General features: G+C 37.7%; 1 protein-coding gene across 9 annotated transcripts in view; it reads left to right on the forward strand.

Annotated features, from left to right (window-relative positions):
- The window catches only part of LOC100021905 (transducin-like enhancer protein 4), a 167294-nt gene extending 151444 nt beyond the window's left edge, over positions 1-15850 (forward strand). For all 9 annotated transcript variants that reach the window (XM_007498939.3, XM_056805930.1, XM_056805931.1 and 6 more), the window contains 7 exons: positions 72-148; positions 6346-6595; positions 8008-8255; positions 9778-9925; positions 10403-10553; positions 11118-11194; positions 14107-15850. In XM_007498939.3, coding sequence (XP_007499001.2) covers positions 72-148; positions 6346-6595; positions 8008-8255; positions 9778-9925; positions 10403-10553; positions 11118-11194; positions 14107-14214 — 1059 coding nt within the window. In that variant the 3' untranslated portion in view covers positions 14215-15850. The remainder of the gene's footprint in view (positions 1-71; positions 149-6345; positions 6596-8007; positions 8256-9777; positions 9926-10402; positions 10554-11117; positions 11195-14106) is intronic.
- Positions 15851-17053: the final 1203 nt, after the last annotated feature.

Consider the following 17053-nt stretch of genomic DNA (forward strand, 5'->3'; position numbering starts at 1 on the left):
TATTGAGTTCAATAAGCATTGTCCATGTAGCTTATGCTTGTTTTTGCTCTTCTACTTGGGGGGAACTGCAGGTTGGTTTTGATCCACACCATCACATGCGTGTGCCAGCAATCCCACCAAATCTGACCGGCATCCCTGGAGGAAAACCGTGAGTGTTGCTCTGCCATGGCATTAAACTTATTACTTTCCAAAGTCTTTTTTCTTTATTGGTTAGTTCTACTCTTAGTCACTGAGTGCTCCTGCACTGTAGCAGCTCTTTTTGAGCTGTGAGATAATTGGTGGGGCTTGCAAGATTTGAATTTTGTCCTTAAGGTATTCCTCATTTTCTCTTGGTATAGGGAGGAGGTAATAGGGCAGTGTTTTGTATTTTCAATTTGAAATCCTGAGCCTCTAATATCAAAATGCAAATTGCAAAAGGATCTCTAGCAATCATGTCTTCTATATTCCAGTTGCTGGTTTAACGGCAATTCCTTTGTTCACAAAAGTCTAGCTATTTTTTGCCAACACACTGAGCCCTCAAAACTTGACTGTGTTGAAAAAGGCACATGGAAATTTTTGGGCAGCTTCAAAACTCAAAATCATGGTGGCATTTTATTTCCATCTCTTCCTAATATAACTCACCAGATAAGGTGAGGAGTACTCAGGACTCCTGATTGTGGGAATCAATTTCCCCATGATTTACCTTAATTACAAAAGGCAAAAATAAAATGCACATATAGTTCGGGCCTCAGTGTTGGCCCTCACTTTCCACTAATCTACATGCAATCTATACCCTTCATTTTAATCTAGATTGCTTTCTTGCTACTCCCTGAGTTCAATATCCCTTGCCTACTCTTTGATTAGATTGCCCTAGATATGTGAAATAAACAGACATTAACTCCATCCTTCACAGCTAATGATAAAAACAATAAGAGCCCCCATGCAGCCCTTGAAGGTCTACAAAACACTTTACATATAATAGGTGTTTTTATCCCTATTTTATGGATGAGGAAACTAAAACTGAAAAGGGTTATGTGGCTGACTTGTCTAAGGTCACACAGCTAGCAAGTGTCTGGATTCAACTTCAGGTCTTTTTTCCTAACTAATTCAGTGCTCTATCCATTGTGCCATCTCTTCCTTCCCTCTTTACCTTCTCATTCTCCATTATGTTTACCAGCTGGTAAGCACAACTCCTCTCTTTACATCCTTCCCTTAATTGTGTATTTATAACATTAGTGTTTCTTATAGACAAAACTACATTGATTCTCACCCTTGAGTGTTTCCCCTCATGCCTTAACATTTTCTGCCTTTGTTCATGTTTTTCCCGATGCCTGGAAGCATTATCTTTCTTTCCGGCTTATCCAAAAATGTCGAGGAGGCCTTCATAAACCTTTCTAAGAAGCCTTCTCCAGTGACATGAGTCAGTACTGTTTCCCCTCTTCTCTAAATTCCTACTGTATTTCTGTCTAATACCGTACATTTTTTCATTTAATATTCTTCTGATTACTTATATTTATCTTTCCCCTTAGCCTCCCCCCCTCTTTTTTAGATTATAAGTTCCTTTAGAGATCATTAATTTATTATTGACTTTATTTATTGGATTATTATTTTATTTTTAGATTATTTGGGTTGTTGTATATTTGTATTATTATTTGCTTATTATTGGATTACTGGCAGTAATATTTGGTAATTCCCGAGGAAGTAACATGTACTTACCTTTTGAAGCTGGATGACACAATCTTATCTAGAGACTGACCTACTTAACACAAGTCTTGACCACTCGCATTCATTTATTTATCACATTTTTTATTTGCCTACTATACACAAAGCATTATGCTAGACAGTAAAGGAAATTCGAGGGTAAATATGAAACTTATCTCCTGCCCTCAAGGCTCTTGCAAATTAGATAAAAATACTAATGTTACTTCTAGCTACATAAGTGCACTTCCTTGGTAATTGATCCCCAAATCTTCTATACTCACTTTTCTGGTATCCTCCACTTGTAAGATGTCATTATGATTCATATTTGGGTGGAGTTGGCTAACTTTAGTGCCAAGCATTTTTGCATGTCCTCTCTGTGTGTGTGTGTGTGTGTGTGTGCGTGTGTGTGTGTGTGTGTATGTGTGTGTGTGTGTGTACACACCTCTTGAACACATTCTGAACTCCATGAGGGCAGAACCTATTTCTCATGTGAACTTTCTCTCTTCCAAAACTTACTCATAGTATTCTGCATGTAGTAGGAGCTGAATAAATATTTATTGAAATGATTATTTTAATAAATAATCTCACCCTATCACATACCTATTTATTTTAACTGTATTAGACTTTATAGAGCACAGATTTTGCCCTCTTAAGTGATGATAGTGAATGTAAGACCCTAAAATATTTGTCTTCTACAGCTATGCCATGGTTGGATTATATAAAGTGTGTTAGGATATAAAACTCACTAAGTCACATATCTTTTGATTTCTCAACAAAAAGCCTTTCCCACCCAAGTACTGTCTTCATAAAGTTGTATAAATGTTGTGTATTTCTGACCTAATTACTTTTACAAAATGAACTGCCAGATATTATCTGGAATTATAATTAAATGCATGTACCAAACTAATGAACAAAGTAGCATTTATTTAATAATTCATATTGGGGCCGCTTGCCTATTTGGTAGAATTAGCAGAGTCCTACTCAGCTTATATAATTGGAATGACAATATAGTTTAATTTCTACATGAAGAGAAATGAACTTTTCTTCTATCTTACATTGGAGATTGGACTTCTGAATAATGTTTCCATATTTGATTTTAAATATTACAAAAGACTAGGATATGGCCAAATTTTGGTCCAAGGGAGACAAACAAAACAAAACTGCAATTTCAAGGTACAAAATGACTAAAGAGGGATGACTATATGACAAATAAAATAAAGATATTGTAGTCAGAATAGACAGCTAATACATTACTCTAATAAAACATAAATTGTTCTTTTTTCAAGCAAGATTCTAGGACAAATAGATATATATGTTCAAATCCCATTCAGACACAGTTTCCCTATATGTAATATGTAGATAGGAATAGCACCTATTTCATAGCTCATTATGAATATCAAATGAAATGATTATGTAAATATCTTAGTATATCTAGAGTGCCCCATAAATTTTAACTATTCCCTTATTAATACTATATTCTATATAGAGTTCCTTGAAATCCAAAAATTCATTTTATTATTTTAAAAAATTTAGGCTGTCTTGAGTATTCCTTAAGTATTCTTGAACCTATCAGTAAAGATTTGATGTTATTAAAACCGACAAGTAGAAAATGGATACGATACAGTTATAAAATAAGATGAACCCTGAAATGGAGTACCAGATTTCTCAAGCCACAAATACATAAATATTTTGTTCTCAATTGCCTTAACTACTCAAATCTCAACGTAATGTTTTAGTGAGAGGCCTTTCAGTCTTTTAAAATAAATTCTTATTAAAAATTGAGTAGTCATCTTAAATTTGGAAAAATTTTCCTTCTCATGTTACTTAAAACTTAATCTAAGGGAAGTTAAGTGACTCAATGGATTAAGAGCCAAAAATAGAAACTAAAGGTGCTAAGTTCAAATATGACCTCAGACATTTCCTAGCTTCCTGACCCTGAGCAAGTCACTTAACACCCATTGCCTAGCCCTTATCACTCTTCTGTCTTGGAACTAATACATAATATTATTTCTAAGATGGAAGGTAAGTGTTTTTTTAAAAGGAGTCTAAAAGCTATATTTTTTGAAGAAAGACTTTCTATTAAGATTTGATCCCTTCTCCCCCCCCCCCCCAAAAAAAAAAGTGCCAGTTAATTCCACTTTTTTGCACATTTCAGAATCTGGAAACTTGGATTCAAGGTATCCCTTCTTATAACGTTTTAAATGCATAAAAATACATAGTATTACAAAGAAGCTAATTATGTTGAAATAGTTAAAAAATATGTTTTTTTATATGTAGAAATTACAAGATATGGTCATTGAACACGTGGGATGGAGGAGAGTGGGAAGTCTAGAATAACCTGTTTTTAAGCCTATAAGAATGCTGGTTTCTTTGACAGAAATAAGATAGTTAAGAAGAAAGCTAGCAGAAAAAATAACAGTGGCAGGTGGGTATTTGGGGGCAGAGGAAATGCTGAGTTCAGTTTGAGACATATTGAGTTCAAATTGCCTGTGGAACTTTGTTTGGAATACAATAGTGATTTGGAGGTGTGAGAATGGACCTCAAGGAGAGACTAGAGCCATATGTAGAAATGTGGAATAGACATGAAATTAAACTGATGAGATCATCAAGAGGGAAACAAGAAAAATGGGCCCTGAACTGTGTCAGGGGTCAGATTGACTGTAGGGGAAGCCAGTGATGATGCTCCAGCAAGAGATGATTAGAAGTCTTGCACATAAGAAAACAACCAAGAGAGAAAAGTGATGAAAACAGAGAGAGAGAGAGAGCGCGCATTTATGAATATACTCTTGATATTGGTTAACTTAATCAGATAATACAAAGAGACCAAGAAGAATGAGGCTGAAGTTATTTTTGGAATAAATGTAAATTTGTTAATTAAGAGATTATTCGCAATGTTGGGGAAAGAAGTTTCAGTTGAATGAAGCCAGATTGAAGAAGTTTGAGGTTTTATTTCCTTTTTTAAAGAAATTTTCCTGTTAGAAAGAGATATTTTTGAATATTAGCTTTAGGGAGTGGGTAGGGATAAAGAGTTGCATGTCCTTTATTTAGAGAAAGATCATTTCTTTATCTGAGATTAAAGGAGAAGGGAATGATGGGTCTTAAGGTTCTGAAAAGAAGAGAAGGGAGAGCTCACAGCGAATCTCAATTTTGTCAGTAAGAGGTGAGATGAGTCCCTATACTATGCCCCACCCAGGAAGAATCATTCTCCTCTGGTCTGTTCCTTTCTCAAGAGTGAGTCTCAGAGCTAGTTCTCTCTTAAAGGCTCTCTTCTCTGCTGCCAGAATTTTGTTCCTTGAAGCTGTTTCCTGCCTTGAATCTCAACTGTCTTTCTGTATCTATATCCATCTGGAGAGTGTATTTTTGTTCCCTTCCTTGAACTGCTTGAGTCTAAACTGCTGCTGGCTGGATATAGTCATTAGATTCCTTGGCTAATGGAGAAAGTAAAGAAAATTCTCTCTCTTCCACTGACTCTGGCGCTGGCCCAGAGGTCCTTCTGGCCTCAAATCCTCCCTCTAATAAGAGCAGAGAAACATGCCTTCGGGACAAGACATAATAAGGGAAGAGAAATAAAAGTCCCATTCTGACAGCACCCAGAGTGGAGTCCAGAAACAATCAAGAGGAGCCTGTGACTTGTGAATGGCCTCAATTGATCACAGTTGATTAAATAATGGGCTAATGGTTAACATTAAGCAACAGGGCTGATACTTTATATGAACTGAAATACTAGAAAACAACTATCTGAAGTATTAGTGGTTATGCATGATTAGGTAAATTAGGGCATTAAGTATGGTAGGAACTGAACATTAGACCATCATGCTGCTGATGGACATGAGCCCATAGGGGAGGCAAGAAGCTACCTCCCCTCATTGGTGAGTCGATAATAGAGGAGCACCTGCTCTGAGTGTTGCTCATTGTGCCTTTCATCCCGTGAGGCTTAATCAGCCCCGTAAACAAAGCCCACTCCATTGACTGACCCACCCAGGTGACTTCACTCCTGTGTTCTTTTTACCACCTGGGTGCCCCCCAATCACCCTCCTGCTTACTTGGCCTTTGAGTTTTCCTTCTGCCTTCCAGGAATGTGAAATTATTCAGTCACTTGCCTCACTACCTTTACTGATGCTTGTCTCTGCCTTTAGCATCCTAAAAATAGAGACAGATTCTATTGCAGGAGATGCTGTATGTTAAGTCACATATAAGCCAAACACTTTCCCAACCTGAGGGTTTTCCCTGGAAATGAATTAGAGATGAAGCTGTTGATAGGTTATTCACAGGTGGGCCTTCCTGGCAGTCACGCAGTACATTTTTTCTGAGAGCTCAGATTCCATTTGGTATTACTGGGATTTGTGATTGTCATGTCAGGTCAAAGGGTTGGGGGGGGGAGTCCCATTTTTTACTCCTCTGCCATTTTGCCAGGAGACTCTGGAGAATCTTAACTCCTTGATTCCTGGTCATTTTGTGCCTTTTGCATTTTTTAGTCAGTTTCTTCATGATGGGCATAATGAGATCTTAACAGAAAATCCAAGCATTTGGACTCTGAATCACACATAGCTATTTGGTTTGTTGATGATGCTGAACATTTTATTTCTCATTTCTCATCTTAATTCAGCACAGGGAACAGTTCAAGAAATTGTTTTCTTTCATTTCCACTCTTTTTTTCCCCTTTAGAGCATACTCCTTTCACGTTAGTGCAGATGGTCAGATGCAGCCCGTACCTTTTCCCCCTGATGCCCTCATTGGACCTGGAATCCCTCGACATGCTCGTCAGATCAACACCCTTAATCACGGAGAAGTAGTGTGTGCAGTTACTATCAGCAACCCCACGAGACACGTGTACACTGGTGGGAAGGGATGCGTCAAAGTCTGGGACATCAGCCACCCAGGAAATAAGAGTCCAGTTTCTCAGCTGGACTGTCTGGTAAGCAGTCAGTGATGAGTAAAACTGCCTTTGAAACTAATGGAGTTTAACAAAGTGGTTTGAGTTGAGTAAGTCAGACGTGTGAGTGAAACAATGTGATGGTCATCAAAGGACAGTGTCATGAGTTTGGGGTCATTATTGTTCCTTAGTTTTTATTATTGCAGTGTGTAAAAGCTGAACATTGACCTTTGGCAAAAATTCTCTCTGCTTTGTCTACAGTCTTTGCAGTTATATAGTTCCTCTAGTTGTGTGTGTGTGTGTGTGTGTGTGTGTGTGTGTGTGTGTGCGCGCGCGCGTGTGTGCATGTGTACCCACAACATAAACATACACAGAATTGAAACCCCTTGCATCCTTTTTTTTTTAAAGCCTTATCTTCTGTCTTAGAATCAATACCAAACATCCATTCCAAGGCAGAAGAGTATTTGGGTTAAGTGACTTGTCCATGGTCACACAGATATGAAGTATCTGAGACAAAATTTGAACCCAGGACCTCCCCTCTCTAGGCCTGGCTCTCTAAATCCACTGATCACCAAAATGCCTGTCCTTTCCATTCTTTCATTTTTAGACCAAGTTAGATATAGGAAAGTTAAACAAACAGAAATAGTATTTTGAATAGCAGGACCAGTGGGGATGTTTTGAAACAGCAAGCCCATCTCCTGAGTTCAGGAACCAAAAGGGAAATAGTAACACAGTGTTCTAGTCTTGCCATTTGACAATAATTTTTAACACTTGTGATTAAAACTCCCTTAGTTTTACTCTCATTGACATTTGGTTACAGCTTGCCCTTAGGAACAGGACCCCCCTGCCCCCAAACAAACAAAAACCTGCCAGGAGAAACTTTTTTTCTTCCGTCTTAGCAGCTCTTGATAAGATCCTACTTCTTGTTGATGTCAATGGTGCTGAATCAAAGCCAGTTATAGCATATTTAAGCAGGTAACAGTTCTATGTAAATGAAAATTTCCAAATGTTGCTAGCCCATGACACCTTTGAGGCTGAAAGAAATAAGCAGGTCCTTTGTAGACACAAGCACAATAGAACATGATTCTGTGTTTTCAGTGTTTTGGATTTTTACAGATCATAAATGTGTATGTATACACATGTATGTGCTGGTGTGTAGGTGAGTTTGTGAGTTGCTGAATATGTAAAGCTTTTGATTGGGTTCAGTCTAGATCTTGGCTTATTGATGCTAATTAAGATTAAATATCTCTCAGTACTAAATTCTGTAGATCAAGTTTAAGTACTTCCCTAATGTCATGTAATTTTCTGGCATTAATCTACTTTATCATTGTCATAAGTATAAATGGCTCATTAAAATCAGGAGGGAATACAATACTTTTATGGATCTCTGCTCTCATGTTAATGCTGTTTTCCTCTCCTCATGAGTAATCTCTTGATGGTTTCTGTCTCCACAGAACAGAGATAACTACATCCGTTCCTGCAGATTGCTCCCTGACGGCCGCACCCTGATTGTTGGAGGGGAAGCCAGTACGTTATCCATTTGGGACCTGGCAGCCCCCACCCCGCGCATCAAAGCGGAGCTGACATCCTCGGCTCCGGCCTGCTATGCCCTGGCGATCAGCCCCGATTCCAAGGTCTGCTTCTCGTGCTGCAGCGACGGCAACATCGCAGTGTGGGATCTGCACAACCAGACGCTGGTCAGGTAGGGCAGCAGCGCCCATCCGCGACGTGTGAAAGCTCCTTCAGCCACTGGGGGCCAGTTTCTCTAATGTTCCAATGGATGAACAGTGGATATAAGAGCAGGAACAGGAATAATAATGCCCCATTTACGTGGTATTTTACAGTTATAAAACTCTTTCCTCATAATAAGTCTGTGGGGGGGGGAGGAGTTATAAGTATTGTGATCCACATTTTGTGGTTGTTCACTTGTTTTTGATTCATGTCCCACTCTGTGACCTCATTTGAGGTTTTCTTGGCAAAGATACTGGAGCGGTTTGCCATTTCCTTCTCCAGCTCATTTTGCAGATGAGGAAACTGAGAGAAACAGGGTTTATTGAGGGTCACATAGCCAGGAAGTGTCTGAGGCCAGTTTTAAACTCAAGTCCTCCCAACTCCAGGCTTGTCCCTCTATCCACACTGTTATCTAGTTGCACCCGGGCCCACATAGGTTAAATGACATGATCAAGATTTCATAGTAATAGAATCAAGATCCAAACCCACATCTCTCATATTCCCTCATTGTAAATGCAGTGTTTTCCATAGTACTATGCGATGTAAAGATTTGTGCATGGAAGATCAAAGAGCAAAGGGTAAGAGTGATGGCAAAATGCTGAATATGTGCCACGGGGAATAATTATGACCAAATTCAGATACAAGGTAATCTGAATGGAAGGATGTGGCCTCAAGGAGCCTGTTTGGATTTAGTTTCTATTGTTATTAATTATAGCAAAATAACAACAGGAGTTTAATAATTAGCTTCTTTTCCCTCTTGGTGCATTGCATTTAGTATAACTGTTTAGATGAATGGCTACCATTGTCTTTGTCCCACCGTGTTCTCTGTAGTCTTGGCCTGAGAGAGTATGATGGGATAGCCGCTGATGTGTTTTATGCTGGCACTTGTCTGGGACAGTAGTCTGTCCTTCCACTAAATGAACGTGGCCATTCTGGGTAGATCAGCTGTGAATTTTTCATCCCAACACTTACCACTAACTTGGAGTTATACAGTTAAGGCAGCAGAGAGCACAGCGTATCCCCTTGGCAGTCTGTCCATTTCTGGAGGGGAAAATTAGCCTTGCATCCCCTCACAAGCCCCCTTGTCCTGAGTTACAGGGAGAGAATAGGTTTTGTTCTGTGTTAATATTTGTACAGATTATCTGAACGTAGATGTCAGTTCTCTTTTGTTTTTCATTCCACTTAAAGATAATTTTCTCTTTGTAAGTTGATTTCAAAGGCTGCCTAGGTCTTGGAAAATAACCAAGTGAAAATAGGAAATTCTACACCTATTCTTTGCCATTTATTAAGATTTGGAGCAAACTCATTACATTTTAAAAATACATAATTATTATTAAGTGATAACACTTAACTATGTCTAAGGGAGCAAAGCTAGTTTTTGACAGGGCTTACTTAGAAGTGAAACATTACATTGAGTTCATCTTAAAATTGCTTCACTGTCAAAGACTCTTTCCTTCTCTCCTCACCCTCCCACAACTTTTTGACATTTTCAGGCAATTCCAGGGCCACACAGATGGAGCCAGCTGTATTGACATTTCAAACGATGGCACCAAGCTTTGGACGGGAGGTTTGGACAATACGGTCAGATCCTGGGACCTGCGAGAAGGGCGGCAGTTACAGCAACATGACTTCACATCACAGGTGCTCTTTCTAGGTCTTTGACATTTTAGAAGTTGTGATTTTTTTTTTATTAAATATGTGAAATTTTAAATGGCAGAATTATGGAGTTCCCAAGTGGTTGATTGCATGATGGTATTTGGAGGTGTTGAATTAACTAGTTTTGAATTGGGGCTCATTTCTTTTAAACCAAGTTTACTTACATGTTATTAAAGATTGTTTAGCATTAGACTGCTTTTGTGAATTGTTGGTTTTGAAGATCATTACTGATGAATTTTTATCAAATAAATCTAAAGACTAGATTGATAGAATAATACAATGGGAAGATTATGTTCCAAGTGCATATTCATTTGGGAATTTTTGCCCCCTCTCATTTAATTTGGCTTGATTTTTCTCATAATTAGAGTGGAATACCTAGAAGAGGTTGAGTTATTTTTTTAGACTAAAATTTAAGTATCCAAAGTCAGTCACATAACTTTTTATGTACTATTTTAATATTAGATCTTTTCCCTTGGATATTGTCCAACTGGAGAATGGCTTGCAGTTGGGATGGAGAACAGTAATGTAGAGGTGCTACATGTAACCAAACCAGACAAATACCAGTTACATCTTCATGAGAGCTGCGTACTGTCACTTAAGTTCGCTCATTGTGGTAAGCAAACTTTCCTTGCCTCGTCATTTCTTTTCCTCTATTCTGGCCATAGTCTATTAGTGTGTTTATGTAGAGGAACAGAGAATTCTTTTGCTTATTTCTTTTAAACCTAACTAACCTTTGCCTAGGTGAAATGGCTTTTCTTGGTTGAATTTGAACATATTGATATTTATATCTCTCTGACTTTAACTTTAAAATACGAGTTTTCTGGGGGCAACTGGGTGGCTCAGTGGATTGAGAGCCTATAGACATGAGGTCCTGGGTTCAAATATGGCCTCAGACACTTCCTAGCTGTGTGACCCTGGGCAAGTCACTTAACCCCCATTGCCTAATCCTTACTACTCTTACAGTATTGATTCTAAGACGGAAGGCATGGTTTAAAAAAGTAAAATAAATTATGAGTTTTCTCCGAAGTAAAAGGAATTTATTCAGTTAGGTGTAAATTAGATGACTTTTCTTTTAATAATTCTTAATTGCTCTGGGACTGAATTTTTCCATTCTTTTTGGAAAACTTGAATTCTCATTTTGAGGTATTAACTAATGTTTTAAATGATCTGATTGTAGGGAAATGGTTTGTAAGCACTGGAAAGGATAATCTTCTCAATGCATGGAGAACCCCGTATGGAGCCAGTATATTCCAGGTATTTCATGATGCTTCACTTCTACTTTATTTTTATTATTATTTTTTAAATAATATTTTATTTGATCATTTCCATGCATTATTCATAAAAGACAAAGATCATTTTCTTTTTCTCCCCCAACCCCCTGTAGCCGATGCATGATTCCACTGGATATCACATGTGTTCTTGATTCGAACCCATTGCCATGTTGTTAATATTTGCATTAGAGTGTTCGTTTAGAGTCTCTCCTCTGTTATGTCCCCTCCACCGCTGTAGTCAGGCAGTTGCTTTTCCTCACTTTTCCTCTACTTTAAAACAAATACATTGGGATGGAATTGTCTGAAGATATCTGTCACTGAGTTCACTTTTAGGGTTGCCCTTAAAGGTTACATAATCCAGCTACCTGAAGTTGGAGTGATATTGTTTCATTTAAAACATAAGTAATTGGTGCACATTGTTATATTGTACAATTAGATCTGTTTCAAATTGTGCATATTATAGTAGGTGCTTAATAAATATTTACTGTTTAATTGCTGAAATAGCTATATCTGTTTAGACTACAACCTTGGGCAAGTCACTTAAATTCATTGTATCTAAAACTATAAATGGTGGAGAAAGTACTAACCTTTAGTAATTTGGGGAGTTTCTTCTCTGAAGTTACTGATTTCTATGAAATCCCAAATCTTCAGACATTCTGACTTTTGCTGGGAATCACCCATAGTAGAGTCATTCTCACATGGTTAAAAGAGAACTAAGCTTGACAATTATATACTCTTCTTGAATATCGGCCATGTCAAGGACAAATGAATTAGCTCTTGTGACCCTCAGTTTCTACATCTCTAAAATGAGGATAATAATATTATATTAGCTCTTATTATTGTACTTTGTAGACATTAAAATTCTATCTAAGGGTTGAGAAATTATCATCAGCATCACTTTTATTACTGTAGAGATAAGAACTAGAATGTGAGTTCAGTGCAGGTCACCACCGTGTGTGTGTGTGTGTGTGTGTGTGTGTGTGTGTGTGTGTGTGTGTGTGTGCACGCGTGTGTGTGTGTGTGTGTGTGTGTGTGTCTACCTGTCAGTATGTCTGCATGTGTGCATGTGCACATACTTATGTTCAGGATATCTTATTTTAAACCGTTTACTTTATCTGAAAGAGATGCTATCTAATTTATGGTTTCTTTGGGAAGAGATTGTCTTACTTTTCTCTTTTATGTTCTCCATAGTGTTCTCCATTAGCATAGTGCTTGGCACAAAACAAGCAATAAAAGTTATTTCCAATTCATTCTTTCATTAAGTCATCATTCACATTTAAATATTCTACCAATTGCTGTATTCACAATATCTCTTTCATTCATCTCTCCATTCCCACGGCCACTACAGTCCTTAATTTTTATCTGTCTGAACTATCTCAATAATCCTGCCTTCTCATCTACTCTTCATATTGTGGCCAAATGAATATTACTTATTCATAAATCTGGTTATGCCAGTCCTTTTCACAAATATCCGATGGCTCCATACAGCCTACTAGGTGAATTTCCACATCTTTTGCCCACCATTCACAGCCCTCCATAATCTGGTTCTACTCTGAGGTCTTCCTATCTCCCTGTATTGCTTCCCTTTCCCCCAATATACTCTGACTCCGTTTCTGAAGGAGAAAATAAGGCTTCTGTATGCCCTGTGCCTTTGCTTATGTTGCCAGTGACCGAAATATTCTCACTTTGCCTCTTAAATATCTATCCATCCTTTATAGCATTCTGCGTTGTACATCCTCAGGACACTCATCATCAATTGTTTTCTATTATAACTATTTGTATATGTCTCATGACCCCCAGTAGGCCATAAACTCCACCCCCCTATACTTAGCACAGTGTGTTGTACATAATGGGCACTTAATGTTCATTAAATCAAAATGTCATCCATTTTTTTTCCTAATGTTGTGAATGAAGTTGTTTGGAACCCTAGTGAAAACAGAATATTTATTATTGTGGGAAAAGTTTAGCTATAAATCAGATACAAATTACCATTGTAGATGCATGATTATCCAAAGATAATAGCAGATGATGACCCTTTGACTATTGTAGATTTATGTATCATTATTTGCAATTTTATTTTCTTTTAAGTATATCAGCACTAAGTTCAGTTAGTTACATGTCTTGCTGTCTATAATTATTTAGTTTTGCTCACTTTTATTCCTGTCCTCTCTTCCCAGAACCTCTCCATTAGAAATTCTGATTTCCAGTGGCCTGGACTATTTTTCATTAGTCTTCCTTCTGCCACTCTGTAACACCTTTGACCCCACCCCTCATGCTGCTTCCAAACCAATTTTCCATAGATACTCAACATTCCACTCAAACTAGATAGTCCCTTGTCCCTGGAACATAATCTGAACTTTCTTACCTCCTTCCTTTTTTCCTGTTGTTCCATATAGAACTATTATAAGAAGCAGGATAAAATCTATGGAAATTACAATTTTGAAATATTTTGTTAACATTGAAGTATTTTTAAATAAAGTAGAATCTAATCCTATTAACTAGTATTTAGGTTGATGGAAAAACAGGGATGAAGAAACAGAGAAGTGCTATCTACATTCATCATAAAAACTCTACAAATGACTCTACAAATACATTTAAACTCTAGAAATATGCTAGCACCTTTCCTTTCTCTAGTCCAGTTCCCAGCCCACATCCCCAGGGTTATGCCCATGGTAATTAGTCCTTAAGCAGTTAACTCTTCTAATTCTGGTGGCACTCACTTGTGGGGTGGGGGTAAGAGGGGGGGGTGGAAGTGGAAGGAGAGAGAAATAGTATGTTTCTTCATTATGTATTTCATTAGTCTTTAAAATGGGAGGTAATGTTTTTATTTTTACTCATTTTAAAGTTAACTAATATTTAAATCTTAAATTTTTATGCGTCTTTTTTTCCCCCTAGTCCAAAGAATCCTCATCGGTGCTTAGTTGTGACATCTCTGTGGATGATAAGTATATTGTCACTGGCTCTGGGGACAAGAAGGCAACAGTCTATGAAGTTATTTATTGAGGACAAATCTTAATGCAAACCGGACTCCTCCTTGTAGCACTTTGCTGTATAATCTTTCTTTTCTTCTCAAGCCGAGGATTTAAAATATTCATCGCAGTTGTGGAGTTGATTCCCTCCCCTAGCCCCACTTCCTACTTCCTATTGAATTGTGAATGCTCATTAAGAACCTGTGATACCAAATCTTGAAATATCTACTTGGAAGAACTCGGAATAAGCATACTTAACAGTGAACTGAATCTTTAATTATGTATTATATCTGTAATATATTTATTTTGTTTAAAGAAGGCTTTCTAACAATGAACTGACTAAATAAAGTTGTCTGCTCCCGCCTTGGTAATAAAGGTGCGTTGTACTTTGATATCCCCTTTTTTGTTTTGGCAGGGGAGGGCAAAAGAAGGTTACAAATGACCAATTAGATATTGTTGTAAGCATAGACTGGTAGCTATACAAAGACACTGAATGTTTAATATCAACAAGAAGCGATGTGCTTCTTTTTCCTTTTTTTTTTTTTACAAATTTTGGAAATCTGACTCAATAAAGAGAAATTTTAACTAATGCCATATACATTTTGGTTAATTTGGAAAGTTTAGTTTCTAGCTGACTCAGTTAAATATACTCAAAGAATGCTACCCTTTTAGACATCTGAAGATTTAGAAACCACTTCAGAACTGGTTGCTATTTTTACAACTTTCCTTTTATTAGTTTTACTGACCAGGCAACGGTCATTATATAACTTTTTAAAAATTTTTTTTTTGTATTATAGAAAGATGAACAGTAAATTGGCCTCAAAGAGATAACTTAATCCCTCCTGGATATTTTTGCCACATTTCTTTGAAAAGGGGAGATGTGCATCTTTGGGCAATTTTATGGTTACAAGAGATTGTGGAAAACATTACGCATGTTGTTTGGGATCTTCACAGGTACACAGCTGTAGGAAAGGAATTCCTACCACTGTGTAAGCCAAGCCTTTAGACAAAGAGAGGACAAGAGAGAAGGCAGGATTTACAAGAGGCCCTCCTCCCGAAGAAGAGGAAGAATGGGCTCTCACCTGAGACGAGGACTTGCTCTATTGGCCATTGGTTCTTTCCATGTCTTAGTTGGATGTCGCTGGAATAGATACAAGGCTGTTTTGTGCCATCATACCAGAGACATTGTGTTATCTTTTTATGTTGTTGTTGTTGTTGCTGTTAAACCATGATCTGTGACTCCTTTTTTATTATTATTAATTATTATTATTATTTGTTTGAATGCTTTACAAATCTTTTAAGTCTGTGGATCTGCTGATGTACAGTGCCTTTGCTGCTATGGATCAAAATCAAAAGAACCGTGTAGATAAACTTTATCGTATAGGTAGAAAATTACTTAATTTCATACTAGAAATGGGTTGATGCTGCAAATTGAAATGGACTATTCATTGAAGTTCCAAATGTGGTAGCAGGAAAAAAATGGTGTCTTAAGTGCATTGTGTTTGATGTCATTGACAGTTTCGTAATACTCTACAGTGTAGAAAGATTTTGATACTAAACTGTGCATTGTACATAGTTCTAATGCATTGTATTGACCACCAGTACTTCTATAATGGTAGAATATTGTTTGTGCATTCAGACTTTTAAGCATTAAACATAAATAACTTCTAGGATGCTTATTTTTCTAAATTCCTTTATTTGGTTGGTGGGGGGAGGGGAGCTTGGGAAGGTATCCTTTTTAACATTTTTACTTTTAGAATTTGCACAGCTGGTTTCTAAAGTCAAGACTTCTGTTGGGCATTTGATGATTGGCTGCAATCAAGCAAAAGTGGTACAAATTTTTAATTCCTTAATTATCAATATTGAGTGGAAGAACAAAAGTAATCAGTGTCAAGGGGAAACTGCAGCCACTCTCACCAATAAATATTTATTGACTGCCTTTAGATTTATCAAAAGCTTTCCTACTAAAATACCTAATGGCATTTTAGCTGTACAACCCTTGGCAAGTCATGAAACACGAATCACTATTTCTTCATCTGGAAAACAGGAATAGTAGCATCTCTGAAGAGCTGCTTGTGGATACAGAGACAGTGTCACAACTGGGAAAACCTGGTTTCAGATCCTGGGCACATCCCTTAAGTTCTCAGAGCCCCCACCCAAACTATAAGTACAGAAGGTGCTGATGGGCACTAAAAGGTTTTTCCTTATTAGGAATTCCCTATACCAATGAAGGCCCATAAAAATAAAACAAAAACAAAAACAAACCTCTGGTTACCTACTTTACAGGGTTGTTGAGAGGATTTATGTGAAACACCTTGAAATCATAAACTGCTATGCAAATGTCAGTTTTAAAATGATCATCCTAATCATCCTCCCTCTCAGAACCGTGGTCACAGGATGCATTTTGTGGTCAACAGTTTCTAATCTTTTGAGGAATAATGGCACGAGTAAGGTCACAATGCCATTAGAAATGAAGCCTTAAGTAAGGCTGCCTTCTTTAGAAACATCAAGCCTTGTTTACTCGGCATCAGACTTCTGTGTAGGGAAGGTCAATCAGCAGACATAGGTTAGGTGCTTATTCTGTGCCAGATACCAAGCTAGGTGCCGTGTATCCATAAACGAGCAGAGCCATCCTTGTCCCCAAGCTTACATTCTGGGGGAGGTGGGCAGGGAATATACACATACATCAACAAGAATAGGGGATGTCCCAAAAGCCCTCGAGAAGACCTGGGGTAAATGTGAGATGAATTTGCACCAGAAGGAGCGGGAGGCTGAGAAAAGAAGCTGGGAGAATTGGAAATTCCTCCCAGGAGGTGGGATTTGAGCCGAACCTTGCACGGAGCGAGGAATTCTAAAAAGGCAGAGATGAAGGC

This window comes from Monodelphis domestica, chromosome 7, assembly GCF_027887165.1.
Source record: "Monodelphis domestica isolate mMonDom1 chromosome 7, mMonDom1.pri, whole genome shotgun sequence".
Lineage (NCBI taxonomy): Eukaryota > Metazoa > Chordata > Mammalia > Didelphimorphia > Didelphidae > Monodelphis > Monodelphis domestica.